General features: G+C 44.4%; 1 protein-coding gene across 7 annotated transcripts in view; it reads left to right on the plus strand.

Moving 5' to 3' along the window:
• The window catches only part of LOC308463968 (ras GTPase-activating protein 4-like), a 46,613-nt gene that overhangs the window by 7,068 nt on the left and 21,427 nt on the right, over nt 1-18,118 (plus strand). For 4 of the 7 annotated variants that reach the window (XM_080982892.1, XM_080982894.1, XM_080982893.1 and 1 more), the window contains exons 2-4: nt 13,194-13,250; nt 13,708-13,821; nt 15,318-15,379. In XM_080982892.1, the coding sequence (XP_080839018.1) occupies nt 13,194-13,250; nt 13,708-13,821; nt 15,318-15,379 (233 nt within the window). Of the gene's footprint in view, nt 1-12,532; nt 13,037-13,193; nt 13,251-13,707; nt 13,822-15,317; nt 15,380-18,118 lie in introns of those variants that run through there. The other 3 variants (XM_080982897.1, XM_080982896.1, XM_080982898.1) reach the window with 2 other exon arrangements.

Here is an 18,118-nt window from a genome sequence, read left to right on the forward strand (position 1 = left end):
CCTATTTATCTACTTGCACTTTGATGTGCTTTCGAACTGCTAGGTTGGCAGGAGCAGGGACCCAGCAACGGGAGCTCATGCCATCGTGGGGATTCAAACTGCCAACCTTCTGATCAGCAAGTCCTAGGCTCTGTGGTTTAACCCACAGTGCCACCTGCGTCCCTACACAGCAATTTAAACTTCCCTATTAAAGGCAGTTTACAAGAAGTTGCAATCACAGGAATGGGGTGGGACCAGAAAAAATATATTGTGTGTCAAAGGCCATGGCAAAAAGGTGTATCTTCCTGGATTGTACCATCTTTGACTGCCAGGGACAACTCTTTTTAATGTTTCTTTGCTCCATTGACATTTTTTAAAGTGACAAGAGGCTCTATATCTCTTGGTGCACACCTTGTGACCAGAACATCCTTGACAGTGAAACCTTTATTTCCTTGCCTGCTGTCTTAATTGCGTTGGTTGGTTTTATTGTGGGATTGTTTTTAGCTAATAATAATAATGAATGCTACAGACTAACCTCCTTCCTGTCATGCTGATATTTTATGTTCAGGAAGTACTGTGTTTCGAAAAGGATTTCTGCCACTTCATGTAATGTTGGGGTTTTTTGTTTGTTTTTTAAAGGTTAACTGTAATCTGTCAAAAAGTTGGCATGAGTTTTCGATTTGCAAAGCTTGTTTTTTTTTTTTTTTAAAAAAGTACTGTGTTTTGGGTGGGAAGGCATTATCATTCTTCCTTTCAGGATTAGGCACACTGAAAGCTGTCTTTCAATGTCCAACTCTTGGTCCACCTAGCTCAATACTGTCCATTGCAGTGGTGGGAAGCCTGTGTCCCTCCAGATCTTCTTAGGCTGTCCAAGTCCCATCATAGGATTGTAGAGCTGGAAGGAATCACAGCTAAAGCATTCATGGCAGATGGCCATCAAACCCTCTGCTTACAAATCTTAAATGAAGGAGAGTCCATCACCTTCCGAGGGAGTCTGTTCAACTGCCGAACAGGTCGTACCATCAGAAAGTGCTTCCTAATGTTTAGCTGGAATGCTGTTTATTGATTATAGCTCTGCTTTTAATACCATCCTTCCGGACATTCTTATTAAAAAGCCGATGGACCTGGACCTTTCCCCTACCACCTGCGATTGGATTAAAGTCTTTCTGAGGGATCGTACACAAATAGTGAGGATTGGGCCTGTTACATCTACCTCTCTGAAGCTCAGCACTGGCACCCGACAGGGATGCGTGCTGAGTCCCTACCTGTACTCGTTGTATACATATGACTGCATTTCATCTGATCCATCCTGCAATTATTAAGCTGCAGATTATACCACCATAATGGGTCTAATTACAGGTGGATATAAATCAGCGTATAGGGAGGAGGTTCAAAAAGTCTCCACATGGTGCCTAGAGAACAACTTGCACCTAAATATCAGCAAGACAAAGGAGATGGTGTTGGGCTTTCGGAGGAAGAGAGGGGAATTAGCCCCATTGTATATCAGGGGTCTGTGTGTAGAGAGAGTCTCTTCCTTTAAATTCCTGGGAGTTTACCTTAGTGAAGACCTCACTTGGAAAATCAATACAACCCAGGTGGTTAGGAAGGCCCAACAGAGACTCCATTTCCTCAGGGTCTTGCGAAAGAACCATGTCAAACAAAAACTGACGATCTCCTTCTACCGGGTCACAATAGAAAGTGTCCTTTCATACTGTATAACAGTGTGGTACGCTGGTTTGACAGCCACGGACAGGAAGTCCCTACAGAGGGTGGCGAATACAGCACATGACATCATGGGCTGTCCTCGGAGTTCGCTAGATGACATCGCGGGAGACCACTGCCTCAGGAAAGCGAGGAAAATTATTAGGGATGACTCACACCCTGGCCAACACTTCTTTAATCTCCTACCTTCGGGCAGGAGATACAGAAGTATAGTCAGCCGCACCAACAGGTTAAAGAACAATTTTTATCCGTGGGCTGTTGGGCTGCTGAATGGGAAAAAAATAGTGGTGTAATTGACTTCTGGCAAGCACACAGAGCATGAACAAGACTGAGTGTATGGGGGGTGGGGCTTGTTTAATTTCACTGCACATAGGTGGTGTAGTGACAATAAAGGTTTATTATTATACCTGAACCTGGAACCTTTTGCATGCAAGGCTGGGGACATCAGGCTAAGTTCCAAAACAACTGCAAACAACGAATTGCTGCATACCTTCGACATTATGGAAGGACTGATAAAGCCCCAAACTCACAACACATTTTCTAGCGCTGAGCCTGCTGAAGCTAGGATGAGAAATTGGCTCGGAGCCCTGGTCGTCTCTATAAAGACATCCCTGTGAAAATCCTGCTCTAGAGCAGGCAGCCCAAACGGTGGTGTGCTCAGGGGCTCTATGGAAAGTCTGGGAAGGACAGAAGGAAGGACGGCTGCAAATGGTAGAGCTCAGTGGCTGCTCTGTCCTTCTGAGAGCTTGTGATTCACCTGCAAGGTGAGCATGACGGACCAGAATTGGTGGGGAGAGGAGGCACTTGAAAGGACTAGGAAGGATTAGGAGTATGAAAGATGGAGAAGGAGAAAGCAGATAAAGAACACGGATGAAGGAAGCAATAAAAATAAAATTGAAAATCTGGCATGCAGTGCCACTGCAACAGGAAGTAAAATCATGATGTGGTCTGTCTGGACCCTCTTTAATTTTTAAGCAGTTGATGGGTGAGGTGTGGGAAGCTTGAGTACCAAGTACCAAGACAGTTCCCTGCCCCAAGCAGCTTACAATCTATGCAGTTAGGTATTGAGTAGGGTGTCAGCAACTTGACTTCAGTGAAACAAGACAACAGACGGATCAGGCAAAGGGTTCAATCCCAGCATGCTGTGGTGCAGTCAAACCAAGAGGACTCGAATCAGTCAGCAAACATATGTATTTTGCAGCATTGCTAAACTTTATTTTGTGCCTTTATGGAAAAAAATGGTTGAAACGTTTTGGCCTCGCCTCTTTCTACTCCTCATATTGTGTACATTTTACATACCCACTAAAGTTTCCTTGTTCTGGTGACTAATATTCCCCTTTGAAAAAGAAAACAGAGAACTTCACTTTAGCAACGTATTATAGAGGGTCTCTTACCCCTCCCCCCCCCCCCCGCCAGTGTACCTTTTACTGGAAGGCTCTCCGGGTAATTGGAAACCTTGTGGATCTGTCAACAAAGCATAAAACCTTACAGAGGGAGGAAATGATTTTGAGTGTGACCTTTCAAAGCTGTTTATTCAATGCTAACAGCCCGGAGACCTCCAGAAGAAAAACATGTTTTGTTATGGGTTGAGGAAGTTCTTAGTCTGTACTCAGGATTGAGGAGAAGAAAAAAGTGGATTAAATATATCTTTCAGATGAACAAATGACGTAGAGATCCTCTGTTGCAAGCTTCTTTCCCTCTGAAGGCTCATAGCTACTTTCCTTTTTTGATCTCTTTCTAGTAGTATTTAAGACCCTCATCACATTCCTTCCCCGACTCAATTTTCTTCAAATGTTTTTAAGATACCCTCATCCTCTGTACGGCACCACACTCAGAAATCTTTAAGAAGGACATCTGCTTTAAGCGAAGTTCTTCGAAGGTCAAATTGTTGGCTTGTATAATCAAAGCATCCATACCATTAAACCCTTAATTATGTTTATTTGGAAAGAAAGCCCCTTTGAATGCAGTAGAACTTACCATGGGGGGTATTTGGAGATTGCAGCCATGCATGCGGACTAGAAACTTGGATATCTTTCAAAACGAAAATTGGGAGTTTCAAGATTTTCTGCTAAGCTGGGGATGGAACTGTTGTGTTCCTATGGTTTCTTCCATATTTAAGCAAGTAGGTCCTACCTCAGTTGACTTGATGAAACTGGCAAAGATTAGGGTTGGTACCAAGTAACTGGCGGACAGTTTGGTTGGTGGGGAGATGGAATGCCTGTAGTAAGTTTTCTCACAAAGCTTTCTGAGTCCTCACTTTCTCTGTGTATGGAAGTGCTCTGTGAGAGAATGTTCTTGGGTGGAGGCCAATCTTCTTTGTGGTCCATTGGAGGAAAATCTTGAGCCAGGAGCAGACCGGTTAAAAGCCTCAGCCAAAAATAGTTTTCGTGTGTGTGTATTTTATGGTAAAAGAATGCATACAACAGAAATAAGATTTAAAACAAGGGCCTATCAAAACATAAATGTGAGCACACTCAAATAGTACAAAGGGCAGATGTGTTTTGACATCAAGTCTTCACAGGTGGCCAGAATTATGACCAGATAGTAGGTGGGGGCAGGAAGTTTAAAATAGTATCTGAGGAGAATACGTATCTTATTGTGGCTAAATCTTTATTCTGACACTCACCCTTAGGCTTAAAAAACAACAACATCCTTCATTTCTATAATGGGATCAAAGTTCATCAGGATACAGGATGTTTGAACCCTACATAAAAAAATGGTAACACAAAAATGCAAAGGAGAACGTTAAATGCAAACCTTTTTAAATAAATATATGCAGGTTTGGCCTTCAGTCTCACTCCTGAGTAGGAATGAGGGAGAAAATCGATTCACTTCACATTTAAAGTTAAGTATATCAAATTTGCACTTTTCAAAGCAACATGAGAACCAAAATACAGCCATCCATCAAAATTAGCACACATCCAAATTTTGTAATTCAGTCGCTGAACAAAAGAACGTTTACAAAAACCCACATATTGGGGAGGGGCATAAAAATCAATATATTTGTGAAAATGTCTGAAACTGCATTGCATTAGAAGGAACTGCATGCCAAAATGTGTTAATTAGGATGTATTCACGCTAACACACTGAAGGAGTTTTCATTCTGCCACCTACAATGGGAGCTTTGCTAAGTGTTTTTAAGTGGCATTCAGGCCCTATGAACAATCCTTCTGTCTTTTGCAGCCCTCTCCCCACCATGTTCTTAAAATTTCATAGAATCATAGAATTTTAGAGTTGGAAGGGACCCTAAGGCTCATCTAGTCCAACCCGCTACAACCCTCTTTTTGTCCAATGTGAGTCTCGAACCCACAACCCTGATATTAAAAGTCTCATGCTTATACCAGTGGAGCCGTTTATCCCACTGTGACTTGGCAATAACAGCCAGCAGCCAAATGGTTAAATGCAGAACTCAGCAGCTGTAAATCCAGCTCCTGAGATATCTCTATTTCCCCCATCTCACAGGGCACCCTTTTTTCATATTAAATGGCTGTTTATTTTTCGGCCTTTAGCTTGCAAATGATTAACGAAGGCCAAGGCAGGGAGCTGAAAACAGGATAATTCAGGTGTGCATTCCATTATTTGGTCTCCTGCTATACAGTGCCTCAAGCTGCGCTGATTAATGGAGAGTAGAGGAAGGAATCCATTTATGGCACCACCTCAGGCTCTAGCTCGGCCAGGTGTGGTCTCCCCGATGTCATATGCTCTGCCTAAATGCACATTGCAAGGAATCAAAGCAAAAAGCAAACAACACCTAGCATGAGGGCTAGCATCATACAGCATTCAAGGCTACTGACCACCCAAACTGAACTTACAATCAAATGTTGCGCCCCCTGGGCTCACCTGCCCATCTGACTCATATCTCGAGGTGGCAGGATGCAATGAAGAGGGCGACCCATGCACTTTGCATGCGGCATCCTTGAGACACGAAGACCACATTCTTTTGCAGTCCAAGTGGTGTATAAATTTTATGAAATGTAATACAGTGGTACCTTGGGTTAAGAACTTAATTCGTTCTGGAGGTCTGTTCTTAACCTGAAACTGTTCTTAACCTGAAGCACCCCTTTAGCTAATGGGGCCTCCCGCTGCCGCCACGCCGCCAGAGCACGATTTCTGTTCTCATCCTGAAGCAAAGTTCTTAACCTGAAGCACTATTTCTGGGTTAGCGGATTCTGTAACCTGAAGCGTCTTTAACCCGAGGTACCACTGTATTACTACTAGCCACGATCTGGACCCTGCCCTTTTTTTGTGAATGCTACTGAAGATTGCATTAGATCTGTCAGCAGCTGCATCAGGATGCCTGCTCATCTTCTGATCAACTTAAAGCATCTTTCTTTGGGTGGCAGGAAGGAAGTGACAAGACAAGATGACCTCCTCTAACACTGGGAGAAACTTCTAGAAGCCAAGTGGAGGAGCCTGAAATAGGCAACTCTCTCTCTCTCTCTCTCTCTCTCTCTCTCAGCAAACTGACAATTGCCATTTCTTTTAACAGAACCATAGATTTGTGGCTGTCCAGGCTCCTGCCAAAGCCTTCCTCGTGGCCATATGGTCTGTTGTGCCTTAGCTGCAGAAATGGCCCTCATGGAACCTGTTCCCATGGAGGCTGTTTGCTTGCCTTGCAGAGGAAATGAAGTCCCGCTGGCCTCAGCCACTTAATGAACCTTTCCCATATCTAGCAAGTGCCCAGCAGATGGCCAAGCGAGTAACTCGGGAGAGGCAATTCCAAAGTCTCTAATTTGATGACACCTTTCTTATTGACTTACTCTCTGTTTCTGCACTAAAAGCCTTTACAATACTCTTTTTAACAGTGCCCATGTTAAGATCTCAGCCACTGATATGCTTGATCTCCTGCAGAAGCCTGCCACTGCTTTGAAAAAGATGTCTGCTAGGAAGAAGGAGCAGAAGCTCACATTTTGCCAGTAAGCCAGGGGTGAGGAATTTCAGGCCTGGTCCTGAATGCAGGACTTCAAGGCCTTCCCAGATTAGTCCCAGGGAACTGTAGCTCTGTGAAGGGGAGTCTCCTAAGAACTCCACACTGTTAACAAACTACAGCTCCCATAATTCTTTTAGGGAGAACATGATTATTCAAAGTACTGTCGTGTGTGTTAGGAGAAATTTTCCTGAAAATGCTGAAGAATTTTCTTCATGATTCTTAGAAAGAAAATCCGCAAGTTGGCTGCAGAAATGTGGAGAATCGAATTAAAGCCTGGGGAAATGAGAAACGGAGAAAACTGAAATTAACAGATCTTCCCATCCTTAATCCACGATAACTTCATAAAATGTGTACACAAAAGGACTGCACACCCACTGGTACTTTGCAGCTACTCAGCCTTGCAGCCTGCAATGTGATAGCAGGATGACTTGATGCACGTGGAGAGGGCACCCGATATGGGAGACCCTGTGGTAGTGAATATCCAAACAGGCTTGAGACCTGGGCATCTCCCTCTCGTTTTAGAAATCTGATAGTGAGAAACACTATCGGAGCAAGAGGCTCATTTGACCTTCAGTTGAGACGGTGGCAGATTGAGCAGGACGGGCCCAAGGGGGCAGTCAGTGAAGCGACGGGAAGGAGGTTAGGTCACAGGTCTCCAAACATCCATTCTCTCAGTTCTATAAATACATGGTTTGGTTACTCACTGCATAAGCTTTGGGGAAGGCCTCTTTATTGACACTTCGGCATTCTCTGAAATCTCTTGTTGGAAAGCCTTTCAACTGGAATGTATCCAAAGATGGAGAGGGACAGAGGTCTGGGAACCCAAGCCCTGTGAGGAGCATTTGAAAAAGAAAAGCTGAGTGTGTTTAGTGGTATTGTTGAAGGAGGTATTGTTATTTACATTTATATTGCACCTTTCCTCCATGGAGGCATTTGTGGTTCTCCTCCCTCTCCGTTTTGTCCATCCAACATCCCTGCGAGGTAGTTTAGGCTGAGAGACTGTGACAGGCCCAAGGTCACCTAGTGAGTTTCGTGGCTGAGTGTGGGGGCTTGTGAACCCCGATCTCACAGGTCCTAGTTCACAGCATGGATGGTAAGAACATCTGCGTCTGACTCTTAGCATCTGGAATAATGGCAAGGTCCAGTTGTACCCAATAATTCAGCAGGGTGGCCTGTCCGTTGCAGGGGAAGCTCTGTGCTTTGTGATGGGCAGCAAAAGCCAAGCCCCCCCCCCATTTTTTTCTAACTCCCCAAGGGACTGAGTCCCCTAAGTCAATTTGGGAGAGTCAAAATGGCTTCAGGATTGCTCTCCTGAACTATTTCAGGCACATGGTTTATATACTTATGTATCTGTTTGCCTTGTACATTTTATGAACATTCTTTCTATATTTGAGACCTTAGAATTCTTTATAACAGCTATTAGCCCACTTCCAGTCAGGGAATCGTGGGAAAGGTATTGATCTTTGCACTGGGCCCCAAAGCTCCTCATTGGTTTTAAACAGCTAGCTGTGTTTCCGAAGAGCGGCGCTAGTGAGAAACCCAGACGCCTGCCATGTTAATTTGATCAGGGGCAAGTTAAGCCCTGTCAGCGAGAGCCAGAGTTTGTCTCACACACAGCCTTCACCGGCTGCCCATGGAAGTCTTCCATCTTTGCATAGCTATATCGACACCCTGCCTTTGCAGTGCATCCCTCAAAGAACCCAAAGAGAGAACTGTTGTTAAGGGTATTGGGAATGATACTTCTGTGAGGGGCAAACTACAGTTCCCATTATTCTTTTTGGGGAGGTAGGGGGAGTAATGTTGTTTAAATATATGGTGTGTGTGTGTGTGTACAGCTGTAGTTAGCATATACATATTTCATGCACATTTCTGTACTGTCCCACATAGTAAGCAAGCTGCCTCAGCCTGTACACACAAAACAGTGCTTGCAGGCGCCTTTGGGGGTTTTAATATCTCTCAGCAGTCCATCAAAACAATCTGAGAATTACTGCCTTGGACATTGCCACTGTTCCAAAATAAAGGTGGCAGCTTATCTGCCCTTCCTAGTACTTGTCATCCAAAAGGAAAGCACGCATATGTTAATTCAGCCTTCAGTTTGTTGTTTGTTGTTTTTTATATCCAGTTGGTTTCTTTTCCCTTCCTCTTCCTTTGTGCATATGTTCTGGATGAGGCCCCAAGGTTTTAAAATCCTTTTCCTGGAAGGCAAGTGTCTTGTTTGCCTCTGTGGTCTTTTTTTCACAGCCAGGATTCCTTTCTGGTTTTTACGTTCAAGCCAAGACGCTTCGAAGGGTCAGAGTTGCACTTAGGCTGTGTACATACTACTGTTTCCTCTGGCTCCAGTGAGCTCCCACTGCTGGCATGTGAAACTGAGGACACATAGCTTTAACCACAATCCATATGTATTGTCTAGCTTCTTGAGAAATGTATGGAATATTCAGGGAAACCCGGACATATGTTAACCCATGTTGAGAATGGAATTTTTTTGGGGGGGATTTCCAAAAAAAAAACCAGGTCAGAAATAAACAAAGCTCAACAACTTTTGTGTCTGGATTTTCACTCTCTGAAATATGGCAGCCCTAATATATAGTATAAATACTAGGGGCTGTTCCCCTGTTAGTTCCACTCACAAGCCCTGTTGCCATTCTGCCTCACATTAAATCCCTAAAGCTTTCAGATCCCACCCCATGCAACCAGTAAGCTCACTTTTCACCTTCCCAACTCCATTTCTTTATTCACATCCAGTATTGTGATCGGGCACTACAAATCTTCCAATGGGGGCTGCGTGATGACAGCCTTACATTTTTATGTATATAGGAAGATATGCAAAATATATTTAAGATCACTAATAAAACATATCATACACACACAGTGCAATGTGAACAGTTGTTTTATTTATTGCCCTCCACAAATAGGATCTTTATGCTTAAACAGCAACAGCGCTTTTCACCTGGCACCTAAAGGTGTATAATGAAGGCACCAGGCGAACCTTCCTGGGGAGAGGATTCCAAAAATGGGGAGCCACTGCAGAAAAGGCCTTTTCTTGTGTTGCTGCCATCCGACCTCTCATGGAGAAGGCACACGAAGGAGGGCCTCGGATGATGATCTCAAGGTTTAGTTAGGTTCATATGGATTTACAAGCTTTAATGCTTTCAAATTTAATATTTATTTCGTGAGAGTTTTTTAAACGCCAGCTTTCCAGTGCTGTGGTAGCTATTATCCTACTTTAATTAAGCTCACTTGGGTCAACATCTTATAGTTCGTTTCCTGCAGCCTGATCACAGTAATAACGTGGGGATGATATTTATTTAAGGTGAAAATGAGTCAACAGAGAGAACCTTCGTTAAGCCTAGAAAATCCACAGTAAACCTTTCGGATTTAGCTGCAACCTGCTATGTAAGGGAAAGCAATGTTCCAAGTGTCCTTGCAGCCACTGGGCAGGTGAGCGACCAGGTCATGAGCGTAGCCGGGGGGGGCAGCTTCCCCCCCAATAAATAAAAATCAATAAAAATGCGTGGCAAACTGAGGTTTGCCCCCCCCCCCCAACAAATGGCCTGCCCCCCGCCCTAACAAAAATCCTGGCTACATCCATGGACCAGGTCCTGGGCTCTCAAATTAACTTGCATAGTTTTTCTTGGGGGGGGGGGGAGAGATGCATAAAAATGGAGGCTGGTCCATAAGGGTGAATGGAGGTCTGCTCTAGCACCCTAAGCATGCCCCAACCTGCCTGCCTTATTTATATCTGGCCCAAGGCTTGGCACCAGACATTGGATTCCTCTTTCTTGGTGTTGGCTCTGTAGAACACAACTAGGAGGAGGATGGGGACAAACTAGATTTAGTGGACTCTGGGCCTGTCCATACCTCTGCTTAACGTAGATTGCCTCATGACTCCTTTAATTCTCCTTTGTCCATGTGTCGTTGTGGAATAAATGAATGAAAATGAGTTTTATTCTTAGGGAAGGTATGGTGAGGATGACCATGCCTGCCTTAAGACCGATTCTGTGAACAAAGAGGTTCAAAGGAGCCCCAAGGAAGGGCCCCTTTGCAGAACTGTTTCTGCATGTTTTACAACCTGAGTTGTAAATGTCTTACATCCTGAGATGCTGAGACAAAGCAAACGTTGGACTCAAAAGCTTGACTCCCTAAGAGGCTCTTTTCCTAGCTAATGTTACAATTAAGTAAAGAATGTGTTAGAATTAGATTGTTAGCCTTGAATTTAGAGGTGGCTCGACATAACAAGGAGAAATAGCAGATGATAGTTTAAGAACTAGTAAAGGTAAAGGGACCCCTGACCATTAGGTCCAGTCGTGGCCGACTCTGGGGTTACGGCGCTCATCTCACTTTACTGGCCGAGGGAGCCGGCGTACAGCTTCCGGGTCATGTGGCCAGCATGACTAAGCCGCTTCTGGCGAACCAGAGCAGCGCACGGAAACGCCATTTACCTTCCCGCCGGAGCAGTACCTATTTATCTACTTGCACTTTGACGTGCTTTCGAACTGCTAGGTTGGCAGGAGCAGGAGCAGGGACCGAGCAACAGGAGCTCACCCTGTCGCAGGGATTCGAACCTCCGACCGTCTGATCGGCAAGTTCTAGGCTCTGTGGTTTAACCCACAGTGCCACCCGCGTCCCATAGTTAAGAACTAGTACTCTTGTTCAAATGCTTCATGAATATTATAAAACACACCCTTATTGTAAAAACTGCTAATTTGAATGGACATGGGATATATGTTATTGCTGGGGGTACATGTTTAGGAGAAAACATGATGTGGGTGGATCAGGAAGCCTGTAAACTGCAATTTCTTAACCAATCGGAATTGTAGTAGGGATATTTGAACGGTCTTAGGGTATAAATTATCTGTGATGTGAACTGGAATGTGCAATCCCCTCTTTCCAGCATGAGCTGGGGGGTTCTTTGCCCACAGTACTGTGTTGACCAACAATAAATCTGCTTCTGCTTGATCATGGTGTAGACTCCACCTTTCAAAGAGAAATTTGAATAATAATAATAATAATAATAATAATAATAATAATAATTTATTATTTGTACCCCGCCCATCTGTCTGGGTTTTCCCAGCCACTCTGGGCGGCTTCCATAGAAACCAAAAAACACTAAAATATCACACATTAAAAACTTCCCTGCACAGGGCTGCCTTAAGATGTCTTCTGAATGTCAGGTAGTTGTTTATCTCTTTGACATCTGATGGGAGGGCGTTCCACAGGGCGGGCGCCACTACCCAGAAGGCCCTCTGTCTGGTTCCCTGTAGCCTCACTTCTCGCAATGAGGGAACCGCCAGAAGGCCCTCGGCGCTGGACCTCAGCGTCCGGGCAGAACGATGGGGGTGGAGACGCTCCTTCAGATATACTGGGCCGAGGCCATTTAGGGCTTTAAAGGTCAACACCAGCACTTTGAATTGTGCTCGGAAATGTACTGGGAGCCAATGTAGGTCTTTCAAGACCGGTATTATGTGGTCTCGGCGGCCGCCCCCAGTCACCAGTCTAGCTGCCGCATTCTGGATTAGTTGTAGTTTCCGAGTCACCTTCAAAGGTAGCCCCACGTAGAGTGCATTGCAGTAGTCCAAGCGGGCGATAACTAGAGCATGCACCACTCTGGCGAGACAGTCCGCGGGCAGGTAGGGTCTCAGCCTGCGTACCAGGTGGAGTTGGTAGACAGCTGCCCTGGATACAGAATTGACCTGTGCCTCCATGGACAGCTGTGAGTCCAAAATGACTCCCAAATGAATCCCTCTGGGAAAGATCCCTGGATCAGATTTGTCCAACTATCGTTCTCCTCCATCAGCTGCAGTCCCACAGATTTTTTCTGCCCTAAATCCAGAGATGTATTATGCTTTGAAAATCCAAATGGGGGAAAAGGGACATTGATCACATAGGGAATGTCCAGATAATAGGGTAGAGAAATCTGAAGGGTGGCGGACTTTGCATTGGGAGGAAAATAGAGCTTTGAACATTTCTTTCCCACCAAATTTGATACAGGGAAAAAGAGGTCTGTGGTTCACCTCCTTTAGTCCACAGCTTCATGCCAGCGTGTTGTCCCTCCTAAATGACCAGAAGCGTGTGTGTGTGTGTGCGCCTGTGTAATGATATGGGATTAAAGCATTAGTTGGCTAATTGCACTGATTAAAACCTACAACTGCTTCCCACCCCTGGCAGAATGTTGTGAGGCAGGATGTGGTGGTGGAGGTGCTGGAAATCTCTCTAACGTAGAAGAAGGCCATAACTCAGTGGAAGAACGTCCCCTATTCCATCCTTTGCGTCTCCAGGTAGGGCTGAGACCCAGGCAAGCCACTGCCAGTCAGGGCGAACAAAACTGAGCAAGATGAAACCTTTTCCAGACCCATGAGGACTAGAATCTTGAAAAGGTCTTAGGGCTGAATCTCTGGCATTTCCCAGGTAAGGCTGGGAGAGACCCATGCGGGAGACAATACCAGTGGTCTGCCTCTGCATTAGGCACCGTCTTGTGGTGAATCAGTGTGTTCTGGGGGTAATTTGTATCATGCTACAGCTGTGGAGAATCTTTATTTGTATTTTTCCCCCTCCTTTTGTCCAGTACAGGCAGCAGTGACCCTTACTGCATTGTGAAAATTGACAATGAAGCCATTATCAGGTAAGTGGTGAACATTAGAAAGCCCACTTTCTCCCCCCCTCTTTCCCTCTTTCTCTCTCTCTCCCCCTCTCTCCTTGCCCTGCAAATCAGAGGAAAGGGGCCAAAATCTGGACTTAATCCAAGCATACTTCTCATGAGTTACCCCTTGCATTTCAGATTGTGTATTACAGGGGTAGGCAACCTAAGGCCCGGGGGCTGGATCCGGCCCAATCGCCTTCTCAGTCCGGCCCGTCAATAGTCCGGGAATCGGCGTGTTTTTACATGAGTAGAATGTGTGCTTTTATTTAAAATGCATCTCTGGTTTATTTGTGGGGCACAGGAATTTGTTCATTTTTCCCACCAAAATATAGTCTGGCCCACCACATGGTCTGTGGACTGGCCCATGGCTGAAAAAGGTTGCTGACCCCTTTTCCTTTTAAGCACCTGGTCCTTTTTATCTCTCCCTTCCTCCCACCAGGACAGCCACTGTGTGGAAAACACTATTTCCTTTCTGGGGCGAAGAATACGAAGTCCACCTCCCCCCCACCTTCCACTGTGTGTCATTCTATGTCATGGACGAAGATGCACTCAGGTATGACATCACCTCCTGCGGAGATGAGGCTCTTCCTCCTGGCTCTCCTTTTTAACGGCACTGCATCTACGCAGCAAGTTATTGTGGACTCCATGTGCACGCAAGCTTTGTGGAGCCTCCTCGCAACACCATCCTCATTGAAATGCCACACATACCCCTCATTTTACTTGCATTTACCCTTTTGGAAGAAATTTCAATACATTCAAAATAAATATATGTGGAAGTGATAAATCTGGAAAACATAGTGCCTTGCACCTTAAAAGCTGCAGTGAGAAACCTTTCTTAAGTTTTCTTTTCTGTATATAAATAAATGAATAAATGTGCTACTGCTAAGCTTGGGTCTGCTGACACCTCCCTGTTGTGTTTGGCTGGTGCCATTTCTAAAATAATTATTATATTTATATATCACTATTTATTTAAAATAATCTTTTTTTAGATAATATTTTTATAAGTTTTCAATTACAACAATCAAATAATAGCCTCATTATAACAATGCCAAATTATAATACAATTACTAATCCCAATCATTTAGATGCCAAATTATATAATTTAGGTGGCCTCCCATGTGCTAGAATTGATGGTTTGATGATTTACCCAGCACTTTATTTAAAATAATAATAATCAGAGCAGTTTACATCAATTGTACATAAAACCATGCAATAAAGACCATATTTTAAAAAAAAACTTAAAAATAACTATTGTGGAAAGATGTATTTTTAATGGCCTGCATAAGCCTGATGGAATAGAAAAGCTTTCAGCATGTATTTGAAAGTCGAAACAGAAGGTGCCTGCTGAATCTGTATTGGCGGAATGTTCCACATTACTGAGCGGATAACAGTACAGCATCCCTGATAGATGGGCCGGCTAGCCAGGCCTGGATATGTATCTTTTGCTACCTGAGGTGAAGGACAAGATTGTAGCCTCCCACCCGGTAACACAAGATGGTATCCCACCCCCTCCTGTACAGAATCTGACCTGGTTGCCAATTGAAACATGAATATCACAAGATCTCCCACTTTATCTGCGGGGTTCAGGGGAATGGCGGATGGGCTGTTGCCACTCCCAGCATCCGCTGCCTGAAGCAGGCACATCACTCTCCCTAGGGCAAGGACCCGCCCCACACTCACCCTTTCAGGAATTATGTGCAGGGAAGAAGAACCCTGACCCCAAAACAGCCTCTTCCACTGCCAAGAAGTTCTTTTACCATTTGGAAATAACATTCTGGGGAAAGGTGTCTGTTCCTAGTGCTAAAAGGAAAAGGAGTAGCATTGGGAGAGGGTTTCTCAGATGGGTCGCCAGGAAAGGTTGTTGCATCAAATGTCTTTAGGTGATACTGTGGGTTTCAGTGTGAGACAATCTCCCTCTCTTGCCTCCAGTCCAATTTCAGTTCTAGTCCAGATCAATAAAACCTGAATGCCCCAGACTTATACTCTCTGGTTTCTTGAACATCCGATTTACCTTAGGTTTTTTGTTTTTGTTTTCCTTTCTTGTGCCAGCCGGGACGACGTCATCGGGAAGGTCTGCATCACCCAAAGCCTGTTGGCTGAGCACCCGAAAGGTGAGATTAGTCCCTCTGTTGGGAGAGGTAAATAATTTTGAATGAGTAAATTGAACAAATTTGGTGCACGGTCCCTGCACCAAAAAGTCAGTATCTGCAGATGAAGTCCTTCCCAAGTAACTAAAGCAGGTGAACCTCCCATTTCTTTCTCATTTTCTTTGCCTTTCCCCCTTATTCTTAGTAAACAGGGATGTTTGATGGATAACAAATTTGGCAACGAAGTGTAACATCACATTCATTTTTTTAAAACAGTGTTTCTGGCCATACAAAGAGTGCCTTTAAACACATGGGACCCGGTTACCTGAGCCTCAAGATGCGTGTGAACTCTGCACAACCCAGTCTTGACTGTGCTGTGCAAACTCATACTGTAACTGCTGCTCATGATCAGCTATACAGCGAGGGGAGGGGAATGTGCAAATTAAATGCAGATATGTAGATATTCCTGTTTTGCACAATGTATTCCAAACACAGCCTGTAGGAGTGAGGGGACCCCCTAACAGAATCCTCTGCTATTTATCCATGCAGATTCCAGATTCAGCTGCTTCTCCCTCCAATTCATATAGGTCCCATTTCTCTCTCTTTGTGTTATCCTTGTGGGTCTGAACCCAGAACAGGTTTGAGGGCAGCAGTCAAGAACTGGATCCCAGCTGGATCTCCTGCTCCCACCCACTTCCATTTCCTTATCTGTCTACCTTCCTAGACAGGAGCAAAAGAGAGGACGTGATCTGCTTGCTCAAGGATCAGGGGATGTCTTGGGCGGCACAGTGACTCATCTTTGGGATGGAGGCGGAGAGAGAGATTGTGCCTGAGAAAAGAATCTTCCTCTCTTGACCTTTGGGGTAGTTTCTGCCCAGTAACTTAGATGCTTTTCGAAGATTCAGAGGTGATGGTTGCTTTCTTGGCTTTAGGCCTGGGTTCAGGGGTTTCCTGGAGAACAAATCCCTGAGCTGACTGTGAATATTGCAATGTTTTTATGTGGTTTTGTGGATCTGCTATGCAGGTTATTCATCTCTCAAGAAGACAGCAAGCCCTCCAACATCTCACAGAGCACACTTGTAACGCCACAGTTCTTTGTGAGTTGCTCCACTATAGTTTATTATTATTATTTGTTGCAGGTATTCATATACCGTTTTTCATCAAATGAGATTGCAGATACATTTATGAGAAAATCAGACAACAGAATTAAACAGTGCAGTATATCAGCCTTTGACAGCCTAGTTTCCTCTAGAGTCTAGAGCAGGGGTAGGCAACCTAAGGCCCGGGGGCCGGATGTGGCCCAGTCGCCTTCTCAGTCCAGCCCACAGACAGTCTGGTAATCAGTGTGTTTTTACATGAGTAGAATGTATCCTTTTATTTAAAATGCATCTCTGGGTTATTTGTGGGGCATAGGAATTCATTCTGGTTTTTTTTCTAAATATAGTCTGGCCCACCACATGGTCTGAGGGACGGTGGACCAGCCCACAGCAGAAAAAGGTTGCTGACCCCTGGTCTAGAGGTTTTAGATTACAGGTCCCATTTTTGTTTTTGTTTTTTCTCATGACATTTAGGTAAAAAAATAGCAGATATTCTATGCATTGTGTTGCAGGCTGGCAATGAAGAAATGAATCCAATGCTTCTTTGATGAAAATAGGAACGTCTTATTCCATAATCACCATCATTTTATTTTTTAAACCCAAGCCATCTGATTGGGTTGCCTGTACCTGGAATATAGGGACATTTGGAGGGTCTGTGATGAACAGAACAGACCAATAAATTGGAGCAGGTGGTCTATTCATTTTGTGTGAAATTCCCTCCCTCTTGCATCACTGCAGCAGCTGCATTCTGTTCGTTGACAACATTGCATGACTGACTCTTCCCTGTCTGCAGCTAATGAGAGACTTCCTTTTTCTGCTGCATTTCTAGGTCTGAACTTTAAAATGCTGTGTCTCTGTGCTTTCGTTTTGGGGTTTTTTCACCAGCACTCCCCCCCCCCCCATGAAAACATGCTCTTTACTGCTGAATGGACCAAATGGCAATCCGTGAAAAATCTGAATTGAAGTTTGTTTTCCGACTTAGCGTTAAAAAGCGGGTTTTCCTGGGGAAAGTGCCAAAAGTGCCAAAATAAAATAAAATAAAAGTGCTCAGGCACAGAGCTTTAAAATGCCAACCTCTGCCTAGAAAGCGCAGGGCAAAAGGTAGGCGTGGATGATCCCACGCCTTTAGCCCATAACTCTTTCCTGGCATAAGGAAGACCCAGTACATTTACTGGCTTGTTCCAATAAATGGGATGGAAAAGATGAACAGGGTGACAACAGTGCCGGATTTATGTATAAGCTAAGCAAGCTATAGATTAGGGCCCCACTCTCTTAGGGGCCCCAAAAAAATTTAAAGGGGGAAAAAACTGGATGTACATTTCCAAAATATAAGATAAAAAAATAAAATAAAACCTACATACAGCAACAGTGTTTTGTGTTGTGTAGGCTCCTATGATGTAAGTAATGGGCCCCGCCTTCTAGCCTGCTCCCTAAAATATCACTGGTTTGCTCATTTCTGTATATAAGGTGCCTACATTCTGCATGGACTAGTTGCATGGTGACATGTGCAAATGGCTTTAGATACCTATTAGGTCCATAAATTACCAAATAGCGTATATTCAACACAAAAAACAGTGACAATTTGTTGTTGACAAAGAACAGCTGGATGTATAAAGGGCCCTGTTACCTTCAGTAGCTTAGGGCTGCCTCAAATTTAAATCCGGCC

This window comes from Podarcis pityusensis (assembly GCF_964106645.2).
Source record: "Podarcis pityusensis genome assembly, chromosome: 15".
Lineage (NCBI taxonomy): Eukaryota > Metazoa > Chordata > Lepidosauria > Squamata > Lacertidae > Podarcis > Podarcis pityusensis.